Source organism: Miniopterus natalensis, chromosome 8 (genome assembly GCF_054644295.1).
Source record: "Miniopterus natalensis isolate mMinNat1 chromosome 8, mMinNat1.hap1, whole genome shotgun sequence".
NCBI classification, from domain to species: Eukaryota; Metazoa; Chordata; class Mammalia; order Chiroptera; family Miniopteridae; genus Miniopterus; species Miniopterus natalensis.
The window spans coordinates 41,401,493-41,415,883 of NC_142088.1; the positions used below are offsets into that span (position 1 = coordinate 41,401,493).

At 36.5% G+C, this 14,391-nt stretch overlaps 1 protein-coding gene across 2 annotated transcripts in view; it reads left to right on the forward strand.

Annotated features, from left to right (window-relative positions):
* SLC25A12 (solute carrier family 25 member 12) overlaps positions 1-14,391 on the forward strand; it is a 106,233-nt gene that overhangs the window by 62,027 nt on the left and 29,815 nt on the right. For both annotated transcript variants that reach the window (XM_016204468.2, XM_016204545.2), the window contains exons 6-9: positions 5,974-6,120; positions 8,178-8,316; positions 8,989-9,082; positions 10,582-10,666. In XM_016204468.2, coding sequence (XP_016059954.1) covers positions 5,974-6,120; positions 8,178-8,316; positions 8,989-9,082; positions 10,582-10,666 — 465 coding nt within the window. The remainder of the gene's footprint in view (positions 1-5,973; positions 6,121-8,177; positions 8,317-8,988; positions 9,083-10,581; positions 10,667-14,391) is intronic.

Consider the following 14,391-nt stretch of genomic DNA (forward strand, 5'->3'; position numbering starts at 1 on the left):
ATGTGGAGATTAAACAACATGCTCCTGAACAATCAATGGGTCATAGAGGAAATTAAAAGGAAAATAAAAAAGATCTTGAGACTAATGAAAACGGAAAAACAACATACCAAAACTTATGAGATATAGCAAAAGCAGTTCTAAGAGGAGTTTATAGTGATAAACACACATATTAAGAAAAAAGAAAGATTTCAAATGATCAACCTACCTTTGCACCTCAGGGAACTAGAAAAAGAAGAATATAAACTAAGTCCAAAATCAGAGAAGGAAGGATGTAACAAAGATCAAAGCAGAAATAAGTTAAATAGAGACAGAAAGACGGTAGAAAAGATCAGTAAAGCTATAAACTGGTTTTTCGAAAAGATAAACAAGCCTGACTGGTATGGCTCACTTGGTTGGGTGTTGTCCTGTGCACCAAAAGGTTGCTGGTTTGATTTCTAGTCAGGGCACATGCCTGGGTTTTGGTAGGGGGCTCACAGGAAGCGGCTGATCGATGTTCCCCTCTCACTTTGATGTTTCTCTCCCCCTCCCCCTCCCTCTCTATCTAAAAATCAATAAAAAAATCTTTAAAAAAAAAGATAAAACTGACAGACCTTGAGCTAAGACTAAGTAAAAATGATTCAAATAAAATTAGAAATAAAAAAGGAGACATTACAACTGATAACAGAAATACTAAGGATCATAAGAAACTACTATGAACAATTACATATCAATAAATGAGATAACACAGAAAAAATGGATAAATTCCTAGAAATGTACAATCTACCAACACAATGATAAAGAAATGGAAAATCTAAACAGACCAGTTACTAATAAAGCAATTGCATAGTAATCATAAACCTCCCAACAAAATGTTTAGGACTAGTCTTGGCCAGTGTGGCTCAGTTGGTTGGAGTGTCATCCTGTCACTGAAGGGTTGCGGTTTTGATTCCCAGCCAGGGCACATACCCAGGTTTGGGTTTGATCCCAGGTCAGAGTGTGTACAGGAAGCAACTGATTGATGTTTCTCTCCCTTCCTCTCTCTCAAATCCATAGAAAGCATATCCTTGGGTGAGGATTAAAGAAAAATTTTTTCTTAAAAAGTTCAGAACCAGATGGCGTCACTGGTGAATACTACCAAACATTTAAAGAAGAATTAGTACCACTTCTCAAACTCTTCCAAAAAACAGAAGAGGAGGGTATGCTTCTTCCAAATTCATTTTGCAAAACCAGTATTACCCTGATAGCAAAGCCAGACAAGGACACTACAAGAAAAGAAAATTATAGGCCTGTATCCCTGATGAAGATAGATGTAGATATCCTCAACAAAATACTAGTAGTAAATTTAATAGTAGTAAAAGGATCATACACCATGATTAAATGGTATTTATTTCTGGGTTGCAAAAATGGTTCAACATATGCAAATCATTAAATGTGATATACCACGTTAACAAAATGAAGGATAAAAATCATATCATTTTAATAGATATAGATGCAGAAAAAGCATTTAACAAAATTCCATATCCATTATGATAAATATTCTCAGCAGAATGGGTCTAGAGGGAACATACTACAACATAATCAAGGCCATATATGACAAGCCCACATCTGTTATCATATGTGAAAAGCTAAAAGCTTTTCCTCTAAGATCAGGGACAAGACAAGGATGCCCATGTTTGCCACTTTTTTTGAAAAAGTACTGGAAGTCCTAGCCAGAGTAATTAGGCAAGAAAAAGAAATAAAAGGCATCCAAATTGGAAAGGAAGAAGTAAAATTGTTTCTTTTTGCAGATGACATTATATATTTAGAAAATCCTAAAGACTTTGCAAGACACACACTTGTTAGAACTAATAAGTGACTTTAGGAAAGTTGCAGGATACAAAATCAATATACAAAAATCAGTTTTATATCTATACACTAACAACAAACTATTGGAAAGAGGAATTAAGAAAATCCCATTTACAATAACAAAAAAGGATGATATTTAGGAATATATTTTACCAAGGAAGTGAAAGATCTGTACACTGAAAACTATAAGGCATTGATGAAAGAAAGTGAAGAAGACACAAATAAATGGAAAGATATTCTGTGTTCATGGATTGAAAGAATATTGTTAAAATGTTCATACTACCTAAAACAATCTATAGATTCAGTGCAGTCCCTATCAAAGTTCCAATGGCATTTCTTGCAGAAATAGAAAAAACAAAAACACAGTCCTAAAACAACTATGGAGCTACAGAAGACCCCAAATAGCCAAAACAATCTTGAGAGAGAACAAAGCTGGAGGCATCACACTTCCTGAATTCAAACTATGTCACAAAGTGATAGTATTCAAAACAACATGGTATTGTCATAAAAACACAAAGATCAATGGAACAGAATAGAGAGCCCAGAAATAAGCCCATGTATATATGGCCAATTTTTTTATTTTTAATTTTTTTTTTGGTCCTCACCTGAGGATATTTTTTCCCATTGCTTTTCAGAGAGTGAAAAGGGGAGAGGGAGAGAGAGAAAGAGAAAGAAACATTGATGTGAGAGAGACACATCAATTGACTGCCTCCCATTCGCACCCTGACCAGGGCAGGGGATTAAGCCTGCAACCGAGTAATGTGCCCTTGGCCAGAATTGAACCTGGGACCCTTAAGTCTGCAGGCTGACCACTGAGCCAAACCAGCTAGGGCTGGCCAATTAATTTTTGACGAAGGAGCTAAGAATATACAGTGGGAAATGGGTAGTCTCTTCAATAAGTGATGTTAGGGAAACTGGATAACAACATGCAAAAGAATGGAACTGGACTCCTATCTTACACCGTGTGCAAAAATCAGCTCAAAATGGATTAAAAGCTTGAACCTAAGTCCTGAAACTTGAGACTCCTAAAAGAAAACATAGTGGGTAAGCTCCTTGACATCATTCTTGGTATTGATTTTTTTTTTTTAAATATTTTTTTATTGATTTCAGAGAGAAAGGAAAAGGGAAAGAGAGAAACATCAGTGATGAGAGAGTTGTTGATCGGCTGCCTCCTGCACACCCCCTGCTGGGGATCGAGCCCACAATTGGGGCATGTGCCCTGACCAGGAATCAAACCATGATCTGGATCTTAGGTCGATGCTCAACTGCTTAGCCATGCCGGCTGGGCTGGCATTGATTTTTTGAGTTTGAAACCAAAAGCAAAGGCAACAAAATCAAAATAAACATCGAACTGAAAAGCTTCACAGAAAAGGAAACCATTAGCAAAACAAAAAAGCAACCTACATAATGGGAGAAAATATTTGCAAACCACACATCTGATAAGGGGTTAATATCTAAAATATATAAGAAGCTCATGTAACAGCAAAACAAACAACCGCCCCCTTCCCCAGATAACCCAGTTAAAAAATGGGCAAGGGACCTGAATCAACATTTTTCCAAAGATATACAAATAGCTGACAGGTACATGAAAAGTTGCTCAACATCACTAATCATCAGAGAAATGCAAAACAAAACCATGAGATACTACCTCACACTCATTAGGATGACTACTCAAAAAAACAAGTGTTGGGAGGATGTGGAGAAAAGGGGATACGTGTACACTGTTGGCAGGAATGTAAACTGGGAGAGCCATTATGGAAAACAATATGGAGTTTCCCCAAGAAATTAAAAATAGCGACACCATATGATCCAGCAATTCCACTTCTGTGTAAATATCCAAAGGAAACAAATTCCTGTCTCAAAGAGGTATTTGCACTCTGATGTTTATTGCAGCATTATCATCATAGCCAAGCTACAGACACCTAAGTGTTGCATCAACATATGAACAGATAAGGAAAATTTATACACACAAGAATGTTATTCACCCTAGAAAAAGAAAATTCTATTTGCAACAACATGGATAAACTTGGAGGGCATTATATTAACAAATAAGCTAGGCAGACAGACAAATAGTGCATGGTATCACTTATATGTAGAATCTTTTTTAAAAAAGTTGAATACAGAAACAGTAGAAAAGTGGTTGCCAGGAACTTGGGGTGGGGCATAGGGAGAGGCTGGAAAAGGGCACAAACTTTCAGATATAAAGTATGAATAGGCCTGAGGACCTAGTGTATAACATGGTGACCCTGGTCAACAATGTACTATATTGTATAATTAAAATTTGCTAAGAGTAGAACTTGGATTCTCATAAAAAAGATAAATATATGAGGTGATGGATGTATTAACTTGGGAATGCTTTCACATTGTGTATGTATATGAAATCACATTGTACACTTCAAATATAATTTTGTCCTTTATACCTTCATGAAGTTGAAATTTTTAAAAAAGTAGAGGGGAGAGAAAACTGTCAAATCATGCTGGTTGTTTATTATCTTGCACTCTTTCATATCTATTTACCAGTTGAATTTTAATTTCTCCACTTCTATTGCTATTTTCAGGAAACTAAAATGATTGATTATAGATGTTAAAATATTTTGATGTTTTTCTCAATGTTATTTAATTTTTTAAAGTTAAGACTATTGAAAGACTTAGTCGGTTTTATAGACTTGTCACTAGCCTACCAACCTAAGAAAAACTATTTTTAAAACTTGTTTTATTGTTAAATATCATACACATAAAGGAAGATGTCTAAAACAAATGTATAGATTAATGAATTATTATAAAACAAACACCTAATAAGGTAATTTATTGAGATATCACAAGTCCATATGAAAATTAATGAAATAAATCAGTAAAATGGTGAGATGTCAACCAAAAACTTTTAAATGTCAGAAAAAGGTAAAGCAACATTTATTTGTAGACTTTCATAAATGTAATGAAAATGGAAATATTTAAGTTTATCTAAAAATAATATGTTAAGATTTAGACATAAATATTATTTTGTAGTGCAAGTAGTGTGAAAATGACATTAAACAGCACCATTATTATGTTATGATAACAGATTTATTTGGATTATGTAGCAGGTCCTTTGGGCAGAAGTGTTGAAATTTTGACTTTTGTATAGTACTTAGGGTATTGTTGGCACAATTTACTGTTTCTGTGGATATCACTTATTACAAAATGTGGCTGTCTAATAGTTCAAAAATTCAGAGATCTTCTGGATTGTTTTATAGTTTATGAGTAACTGCCCAAAGCTGGATGGATAGCTGAACACAGGTCATGCACTTCGTTATTCATAACTTTCATGTTAGAGCTGCAGTCGGCCCTTGGACAGTGTGGGTTTAAGATTGCCAATCCCCACACAGCTGAAAATCCACATGTAGCTTTTGACTTCCCCAAAACTTTTGTTCCCTAAAGTTTTGCTCAAGTCCCTTATATAAAATGGCGTAGAACAGTGTGTACAGTTGGCCCTCCACACCATGGATTCCCAGCCACAGATACGTGGTTGGTTGAATTTGCCAATGCAAAACCTGGGGATACAAAGGACTGACAGTATGTTTATTGAAAAAATTTGCATATAAGTGGACCCATGCTGTTTAAACCCACATTGTTCAACTGTCAGCTGTCTTTACCAGAGTTTCTCACTAAATTTATTTTTAAATTGTTTGAAAAATGGTCTCTAATTTATTGAGATTGGGGGTAGGGGCTGACTTTGATTGCAACATTTAAAAATCGAAAAACTTAAAATGAATCTAAACTTTTAATTCAAAAAGTACTCTTGGAGGATAGGAATGCCTTCAAGCAGGAGAGAATAAATTACTACTTATTTTAAAGGCTGAAATAAAGCACTGGAAACGCACTCAACTTTTTAGTGATGAAAACTTTTCAAGTAAATGAAGCTTTTTTCCTCCTGTTTCCTTTATTGCCATGCTGTGAGTCATTCTTCTTCCTGAGAACTAATATGGAGTACATTTTCAGGAAAATTTGCTTTTTAAAAGAAAATAAAAGTGTTGTAAATTCAGAGCTGTACATTGTTCATTTCTGTAGTGAGCGCATGTAACGAAAGGATGTCTGCCCTTCCTTTCCAAAGCATACACTCAGGCTGTACTTGAGCCAGTCTAATGCCCTATTTATAATTTTCCCCTCCAGGAGCTACAATTGGAACATGCAAGACAAGCCTTCGCGCTCAAAGACAAAAGCAAAAGCGGCATGATTTCTGGTCTGGATTTCAGTGACATCATGGTCACCATTCGGTCTCACATGCTCACTCCTTTTGTGGAGGAGAACCTAGTTTCAGTAAGTGCGAGCCAGTACTTCAGCAGTCTGTTTCCTTGGACCTTTCGAATCACAGGGTCCTGGATTGCCTCCCTGGGCCCACCTGACTCTCAACTATTCTAACTTTATGTTTGGTTGGTAGAAGGTAAACGGATGTGTGTAAGGAAGGTAGGAGTGATGGTGAATAGTCTTTCCCGATCACAGCAGAGCCACCATCTTGCTCTCAGATATTTCCAAATTGTTTATTTCTGTTTACACGGTCCAACTACAGAATACAAGGGAGTTTGTAGACAAGGGCGTGCAATTACTTTTTCCAGTGGGCAGTACCTCTCCTTTTTCCATCTGCCGGGCTCGCAAAGCCTTGCTATAAGGATGGCTCCCTCCTTTGTTGCCTGCAGGGTGCTGTTTGCTAGAGGAATCCTCATTGGCCTCTACTCTGTGTTAATACCCATGGCCGTGGCAGAAGGTATGGGGGAAATGTGTGGGTATCAGCCTCGGTGGCTCACTCTTCTCTCTGCCCCTTCACCAGTGCATCAGTCTGCATGGACCAGATAGTTTTTTGTTCTGTAAAAACTGCTAATTTCTATAAAGTAATCATCTGGACCAATAGCACACTGATGTCATCCACTTCCTCACAAAGAGAGGTGAAACTTTCCTCACTTCCCAGTTGTCTTGTTCATGCATTGTACTTATGTATAGGTTTTTGATTGCCGCTTGTTTTTAGTGGAGGGAAGCCAATGAGTGCTTTTGTTGTTTCAGCTGAAGATCATTATCCCTGATTTAGACTGGGGTAGAAAGATCAACTTCTGTTCTTTCTCTTCACTGAATTTGAACATGGAGCATGTCACTTTCTCCTATACATTTCACCTCCTTGACACCCATCTCCCACTCCCTTACCCTCACCTCATACCCCAGTCTAAAAATGAAAGGAAGGATGGAAGGAAAGAAAGGGATAGAGGGAGGGAAGAAGGAGGCAAAGAAAGAAAATCGTAGGGAGAAGGTCTCATTGAGTGCCTTACAGTGAAAGAACCCACTTAATCTTTTCCATTTATGTTAGATAGACCTATTATAGCCTTAGTTTACTAAACACCATTTAAGTCCCTGGAGGAATATATTAAATAATTTGCTTTTGGGTCACTGGTATCCAAATTCAGGCTAATACTAATATCACCTATATTTGGGTTAAGGCATATGTGTGAGGGGTGGTGGGAGTGGTTACAGACCTTCATTATTAAGACTGTCACACTGATGTTTCCTTAAGTATTTCTTTGAGTTTTTAATAGAGAATGTTTTCAATCATATGGGTTCCTCTGACTCCTAACTTAGAAATTAGGATTTTGCATACTTTAAAAAACACTCGTTTTTGAGTTTATGGTCAAGTGGTGGACAGAGGGAGAAATTACCTCCTCACACTGCAGAGGTAATGAAGGTCGCCTTGCCTCCATCCATCCCAGCATGAGAGCCTCTTTATGGTGAATAAATCCTCCCTAGTTTTCTCTACATTTTTTTGGAGTTTTGGGTAGTTGTCTTTCATGGTACAGATTCAGAGCCCAGCACAAACTGTTAAATATCTTAATGATAACAATGGCCTTAATAAAATAAAGACTAGGAAGTTTTATATAGTTTTAAAATTTAAAGTTACCACTGTTTTTTGTACATGTGTTTGAACAAAAAGCAGGTTTTTAAAATGTTCCTTACAGTGTAATATTGATGTTTGGATTATCCAGAACTAGCAGGAGTTCCATAGTAGAGGAACAGGTCTTGAAAATCCTGTTTAAATAACTATTGTTTTTGATCTATGATAATTATATTTGTTGTTTCTGACCTTATAGGTAGATGAACCATGAAGTCCAACTTCCAGATGTTGCTTTCTTCCTTAAAACCTAAATTACATAGACCTCCCTGAGGGCATGAAAGGCACTGAGTGTTTCAGTACCAAACGTTTCTTGTATTTATGAACTGGTTGTTAATCATTTTAATAATGAAGAGCCCTTTGGATATTCTTTGAGACAAGTGCAGTGTCCATAAACATGTTTTTTTGTTTTTGTTTTTTGACTTTTTGTATTGTGATTTCCTAGGCAGCTGGAGGAAGTATCTCACATCAGGTTAGCTTCTCCTACTTCAATGCATTTAACTCCTTGCTGAACAATATGGAGCTTGTTCGTAAGATATACAGCACTCTAGCTGGCACAAGAAAAGATGTGGAAGTCACAAAAGGTAAGACTTTAAATATATATATTGATTTGAACCTCAGCATTTTCACTTTTCTTTATCTGGGACATGAGGTTGATCTAAGTTTACCATTCTGAAGTCAGATCTAGAAAGTATGTTGCCATGTGTATATGCTTCACTTGGGCCATAATGGTCTCCAAAAATCCAGGTGGATTTAATGGGATGCTGAGGTCAGGAATGGAAAAGTGGCTTTGACAGTTTTGAAAAGAACCTTGGCCCAATCTGTCAAACAGGTCAGTGGCACTGTGGCAGCAGCTTGTTTGTACTAGGAAGGAGTTGCCACAGAGAGAAGGGCAAGTTCACGCCTTTTGCTGAATTGTAGTAGGATGTCTTAGGTGACTGGAGAACAGCCAGTTCTTTTATTTTGTAACTCTGAAGATCAAGCGAATAAACACAGTTAAGAGGATTCTAAATTGATTGTTTTATCTTTGAAGTTAATTTATCTGTTTTTGCTGTTTCATCATCGTATCATTTTCTGTTGCTAGCTTTCAGAATTTTGTAATTATTCTTATATAGTTTAACTTGGGTATTTAAATTGTTTTAGATTTTAAAAATAATACGAAAATGCTTTGAGCTTGTGGATTATAGTTGGTTAAGGTAGAAGTTTGTTGTATATTAAGAATCTTTCAAGATTTGAAAATATTTTTTTTCTTCCAGAGGAATTTTCCCAGAATGCAATACGCTATGGACAAGTTACTCCACTAGAAATTGATATCCTATACCAGCTTGCAGACTTATATAATGCTACAGGGTAACTATTCCCATAGTTATTCATGATATTTATTAACAGAACAGTTCTTTTAACATGTGAAGCAGTGGTGTGCTTTAAGTTTATTCTTTTTCTTTTCCATCCTCACCTGAGGATATTTTTTCCATTGCTTTTCAGAGAGAGTGGAAGGGAGACCGAGAGAGAGCTATGAGAGAGACACATTGATTGGTTGCCTTCTGCATGCCCTCCGAAAAGGCCCAGGATCGAGCCTGCAACCGAGGTACATGACCTCGGCCGGAATCGAACCTGGGACCCTTCAATCCTTGGGCTGATGCTCTCACCACTGAGCCAAACCAGCCAGGGTTCAGTTTATTTTAATAGTTTATTTAGTTTATAAATTTCAAGAAAGAGAGCCAGTCAGATATGAGAAATGGCATGAGGGAGAGACAGAGGAAGATAGGCTAAAGGTAGGGGGAGATGGAGGAAGGGGAAGAGAGAGAGAACAAGAGGTTAAAAGAGAGAGGAGAGGAAGCAAAAGGGAGGGCAGGGATGGAAAGAGTGAGGTAAGAAAAGGGAGTAAATAGTTGTTGAGGGCCGTGACAGAGAAATGGGGAAAGGAAGAAAAAAGAGAGAGAGAAGGGGATAGAAGTTATAAGTAAGAGAGGCATGGAAAAAACTGGTTTAATCTGGACTCTCTGGAGGGTGTTAGGAATTTTAAGAGATTTATGGAAATGTGCCTAAATTTATAAAGTAAACAGGGGTACATGTTCAGGAAAATTATGATCTTTTGATTCATTGTGAACGGTCATTTGGTAAACAGTATGTACCATCTTGTGTTGGAGAGTATCGTTTTCTTAGAACATGCCTGTGGCATTATGATCATACTTACCATCACATACAAGTTCAAATGTTCTATGCCTCTATTTTACAGACTAAAAAAACCCCAAAGCACATAGAGAATATTTAATTTGTAGTCTTTTGCAAATCCAAAAGAAAAACTCTTATCTGTGGGCACCCAGCAGGACCTGTTTGATAGGGGACTTATTATCTATTAAGTGACCAGATTTTTTTTTAGTTGCCTCCAGTAGTTAAGTGTAGGAATATCTGAAAAATGGGTTTTAACCCTAGAACCAAGGACTAATAGAAGTTGAGTGTACTTGGTTAATTCATTGCCTTCATGCTGCATAATGAATTGCTGAGCAACAGATGATACTAAATATACCAGCCAGTCTTTGGTGATTGACATAAATACCAGCCAGTCTTTGGTGATTGACATGTCTCATTCATTTAGAATTCACATTTTATCTATCATTGAAGTCTTACTAAATTTGTATACTCCACATGACTTCTCTGCAATCTTTTGCCTTTTGTTGTGGCAAGCAGGGTCTGAAGTTCTTTCTATGATCTCTGTGAATAGAGAAATGCTATTTTTAAGCCATAGTTTTCCCACTCCCCTTTCTCTTTTCTGAAGAAAGAGGAACTTAGTTTGAGGAGTTTGTTGGTATCTAACAGTTCTTCCTTTTCCATATTTTTGCCTGAAGGCGCTTGACTTTGGCAGATATTGAGAGAATAGCCCCGTTGGCTGAGGGGGCCTTACCTTACAACCTGGCGGAACTTCAGAGACAGGTAGGTGTCTCGTAAATAGAATTTCCTTTAAAAATGCTGGAATAGTATGTATGTTACAGCCTAGAGCTTCTGAATGATGGAATTTAAAAACTGCTTTCCAGAAAGAGACTTTACTTAGTTCAAAGATTATCTTTATAGAACTGCTACCCCCACCCTCATAGGGTATTTTTATGGAATAACTAGATTTATGTTTGTGGCTTGTCTTCTAACTTATTAATGTAAGGAAAATAAGAGTGCAAACATATATGGGCTTGCCTTCTCCCTAGAGCAGTCTTAATTTGTCTAGTCACATTTAAAGTTTAGTGTTCACTTTTTATCATTAAACTGATATTTATAGGGTTTTCAAAATACAAAACATTCCCCTAATAAATCTTTCACTGAGATTATATCTTATAGATTACAGCAGTAGCACAGGAAAACTATCTACTAATGAATTAGAGAGAAAACCTTGATTGTTACATTTTTGATAAAATATTAGTGTTTTTTTAAATGTTAAGGATGATTAAATCAATAGCTTTTGAGTCCTTTAAAGTTAATACAGCCCCATTTCTGATTTCAAAAATACTATCTTAGGAAAATAAACCCCATGATGTTACTTACCTTGGCAAGTGAAATGGAACATTTTTTTTTTTTTTAAATCTTGTTTTAAACTGAAACCCCTCCTTCCGTAGCACTTGGAGGAAGCCTCAGTTGTTGCAGTGGTCACATGGCTTTGTGTGGGGAGTGAGGGTTAGGAGGGCTATTGGCTTGTCCTCTTGGTATTTCCCTGCTCTAACAGACACGAGACCTGTGTCCCTCATGATTCTTTAGGGATACCCTATGAGGCTAGGAGACATGGGGAGAAGGGAGAAAATACCAAAGACAAGGAATGAACAAGAGAGTAAAAAAGCTGAATGGGCATGCTACAGAAAGAGCCTGAGTCTACCTTCTCTTTATTGCTGCCACTCTGGTGGAATAGCCAGATGTGCTAGTGAAAGGTCAAGGCATATAAATGGGTGGTCCTTTGGAAGTTTGGCAGGAAATCTTACTTCTACTTGAGCTCCATGAAATGATGATTCTGCCTCTGAAATGAATTAGAATATCCAGATCTACTTTACGTAATAAACAAGAACTTTTATATTCTGCTAAGAAAATTGAAGATAAAAAATATTTCTTTTATATCTACATTTTATGCTAATACTTTGTTTGCTTGGTGTGTAATAGAGCCTCCTGCAGATTAAAATATATCCATAACCCATTGCAATTTAGCTTTTTTAGTAGCAAAAAAACTCTTATCTGCTGCTGTCGAAATTTATTTCTAAGTTCTCAGATCCTTTAAAAATAGATGGGTTTATTCCAGTTTATTGATTTATAATAAAATTATTAAAATTTAAAGCATATTGAAGTATTTAAGTAAAAGAGCTCTTATTGAATTTAATTTTATATTTTGTAGTGTACATTTATAAAACTTTGCTCTTGAAATTTGAAAAATTGCATTTCAAAAGGAGCTATTTTTCAGTGCTACATGTCTATTAATATAGCCTTCTCTGGGGGCATCCTTATATTTATAATTGTGGAATATTTCATTTAGCTTATTAAAGACAATGTAATGAATTTAAAAGTCCCAACTCATTTTCTCCTTTCTCTTACTTTTCATTTTACCTGACTCTTTTGCCCCTAGCAATTGTCCTACAAGTAGTATCTGAAAGTAGTTTTTGTAATCTTTGGTGCCCTAATTCTACCTTCCTCATATTTCTTAGTCCTTAGGAAGGTGATGTAATTCAGCTTTTGGTGTAAATTTTCTTGTAGACAGATTCGAAGATGATTTCCCTGCCTTCTGTGGGCAGCGCTGATGCTCTTAATGCTGGTACGATGTCAGATACTTACTTAGCAAGTGGGTAGTGATAAAAATCACCGCTTTCTCCTCTTTCCCTGGGTTTCCGATTGGCACCCAGAGTGGTGCTGGAGTGCCTGCTCTCCCTTTTCTTTCACCAGTCGGGTGGCACTGGGATCTGCAGTCTCCTGAGAGCAGGCTGAGCTCCTGGGTATTCTCGCGTGGCCCCCAAAGGAAGACCCCAGCGCCTGCATTGGTTGTTTTTCCTCTCACAGATCAGCCAGGTTGGGTAGCCTTATTGCTGAGGGTTGGGAATAGAAAAATAGAAATGAGGATTTCAAATCTGTTATTTCAAATCTGTTATTTTCCCTGTAAATTATTGTAAAAACACCTCCTAAAGAGTAAAACAGTAGAAGTAATAATTTTTAGAATTTTATAAACATAGATTTATGAAGATTGTTTAAGAGGGATTCAAATTAATGTCCCTACTTACATACATTGTGAAATCTGGCCTTGACTTTTCTTGGGATCTGGTACATGTTTCTGTGGGCCTCAGTTTCTCCTTTAGTAAAATGAGTACTCCAAGTATTTACACAATTTCTTCAAACCCCTGCATTCTGCAAAAATAGTGTGAATCAATAGATTTTAATTTAATTTTCAAAATTCTAAATGACAGTATCCTCCTTTTTTCTTGTAGCATGAAAAACTTTTTAAGGAATAAAGGCTGGGATCCAAATAGAATGATAGAAAACTATGCCTAAGTTCTTACAGCAACCAAAGTAACAAGCCTACAATTTTCAGTATAGAAAAAACGTTTTTCAGTTAACATCTTTTAGATTTTTGAAGCATTCTAAGGCCACCATGTAGACTACAAATGCAATGACTTAGGTTTTTCAATTCTCGAGACCACAGAATTACAGTAATGCTAACCGTAGCTATTTCCATGTCACTTCCCGAAGACATTTTTGATTCTTTTATAATTTTTCCTGTATTGCCAAACTAGAAATACATAAATTGTTTACATTTCATATATAGAATGTTCCCCTATAGGAATGTACTTGAAACTTAGATATTAAATAGGAGGGATGGCATGTTTTGTTGTCATCTCAACTTATGGAAGTGGTTGTTAGAACACATGTGCGTGACAGAGAACCTGTGAGCTCAGAAACAGAAGGGAAGTTAACGGGTTAAGAACTTGGGCACTGATTATGTATCAAATGTCCTTTCTCAGTGTCCTCATTTATTAAATAAAGAGAGTAGTATCCATCTGATAGGGTCGTTGTGAGAATTACATGAAACAATGCACTTAAATTAGGCCTGGCACCTACTATGCAAGCAATGCATGTTAACTGCCATTATTGCTGTGGTTGTTACTGTTGTTGACTATAAAAAGCCTATCTGAGCACACTCCAAGTTGGGCTCAAATATACATGACACAACTTTTTTATCCACCCTCTTTCATTTTCTTTCCTTAGGTGGAGTGGGATGGGGAAGTGAAGAATTGTGTCTTTATATTTTCTTCTTTATTGCTTGGATTGTTTTACTTAATTTTTTTGTGTGTGCTGGCTGAAATTCTATGTTACATTTAAAAAAATTTTAATTGATGGGGGAAAAAAGACTTCAGCTTTTCCTTCCTTTTCTTCTATCCATTAATAGCATGCCATTTGGAAGAGGCAGTTCTCTTTATTGGACTGGCATACTACATGAAGCAGCTTGGTTTGGGCAGGTTGCTTGACTTGTTAACTGACGTGATCTTGTCTTATCCAATTCTCATTTATAGGACGAGAATACATTTAACAACAGAAGCAAAAGAACTTTCTCTTCTCCAAATGAGATCTCAAGTCATTTCCTATTATATGCATATGCTTAGGGTACAGGTTAAAAATCATTTCAGATGCTCTCTTTTTTATTT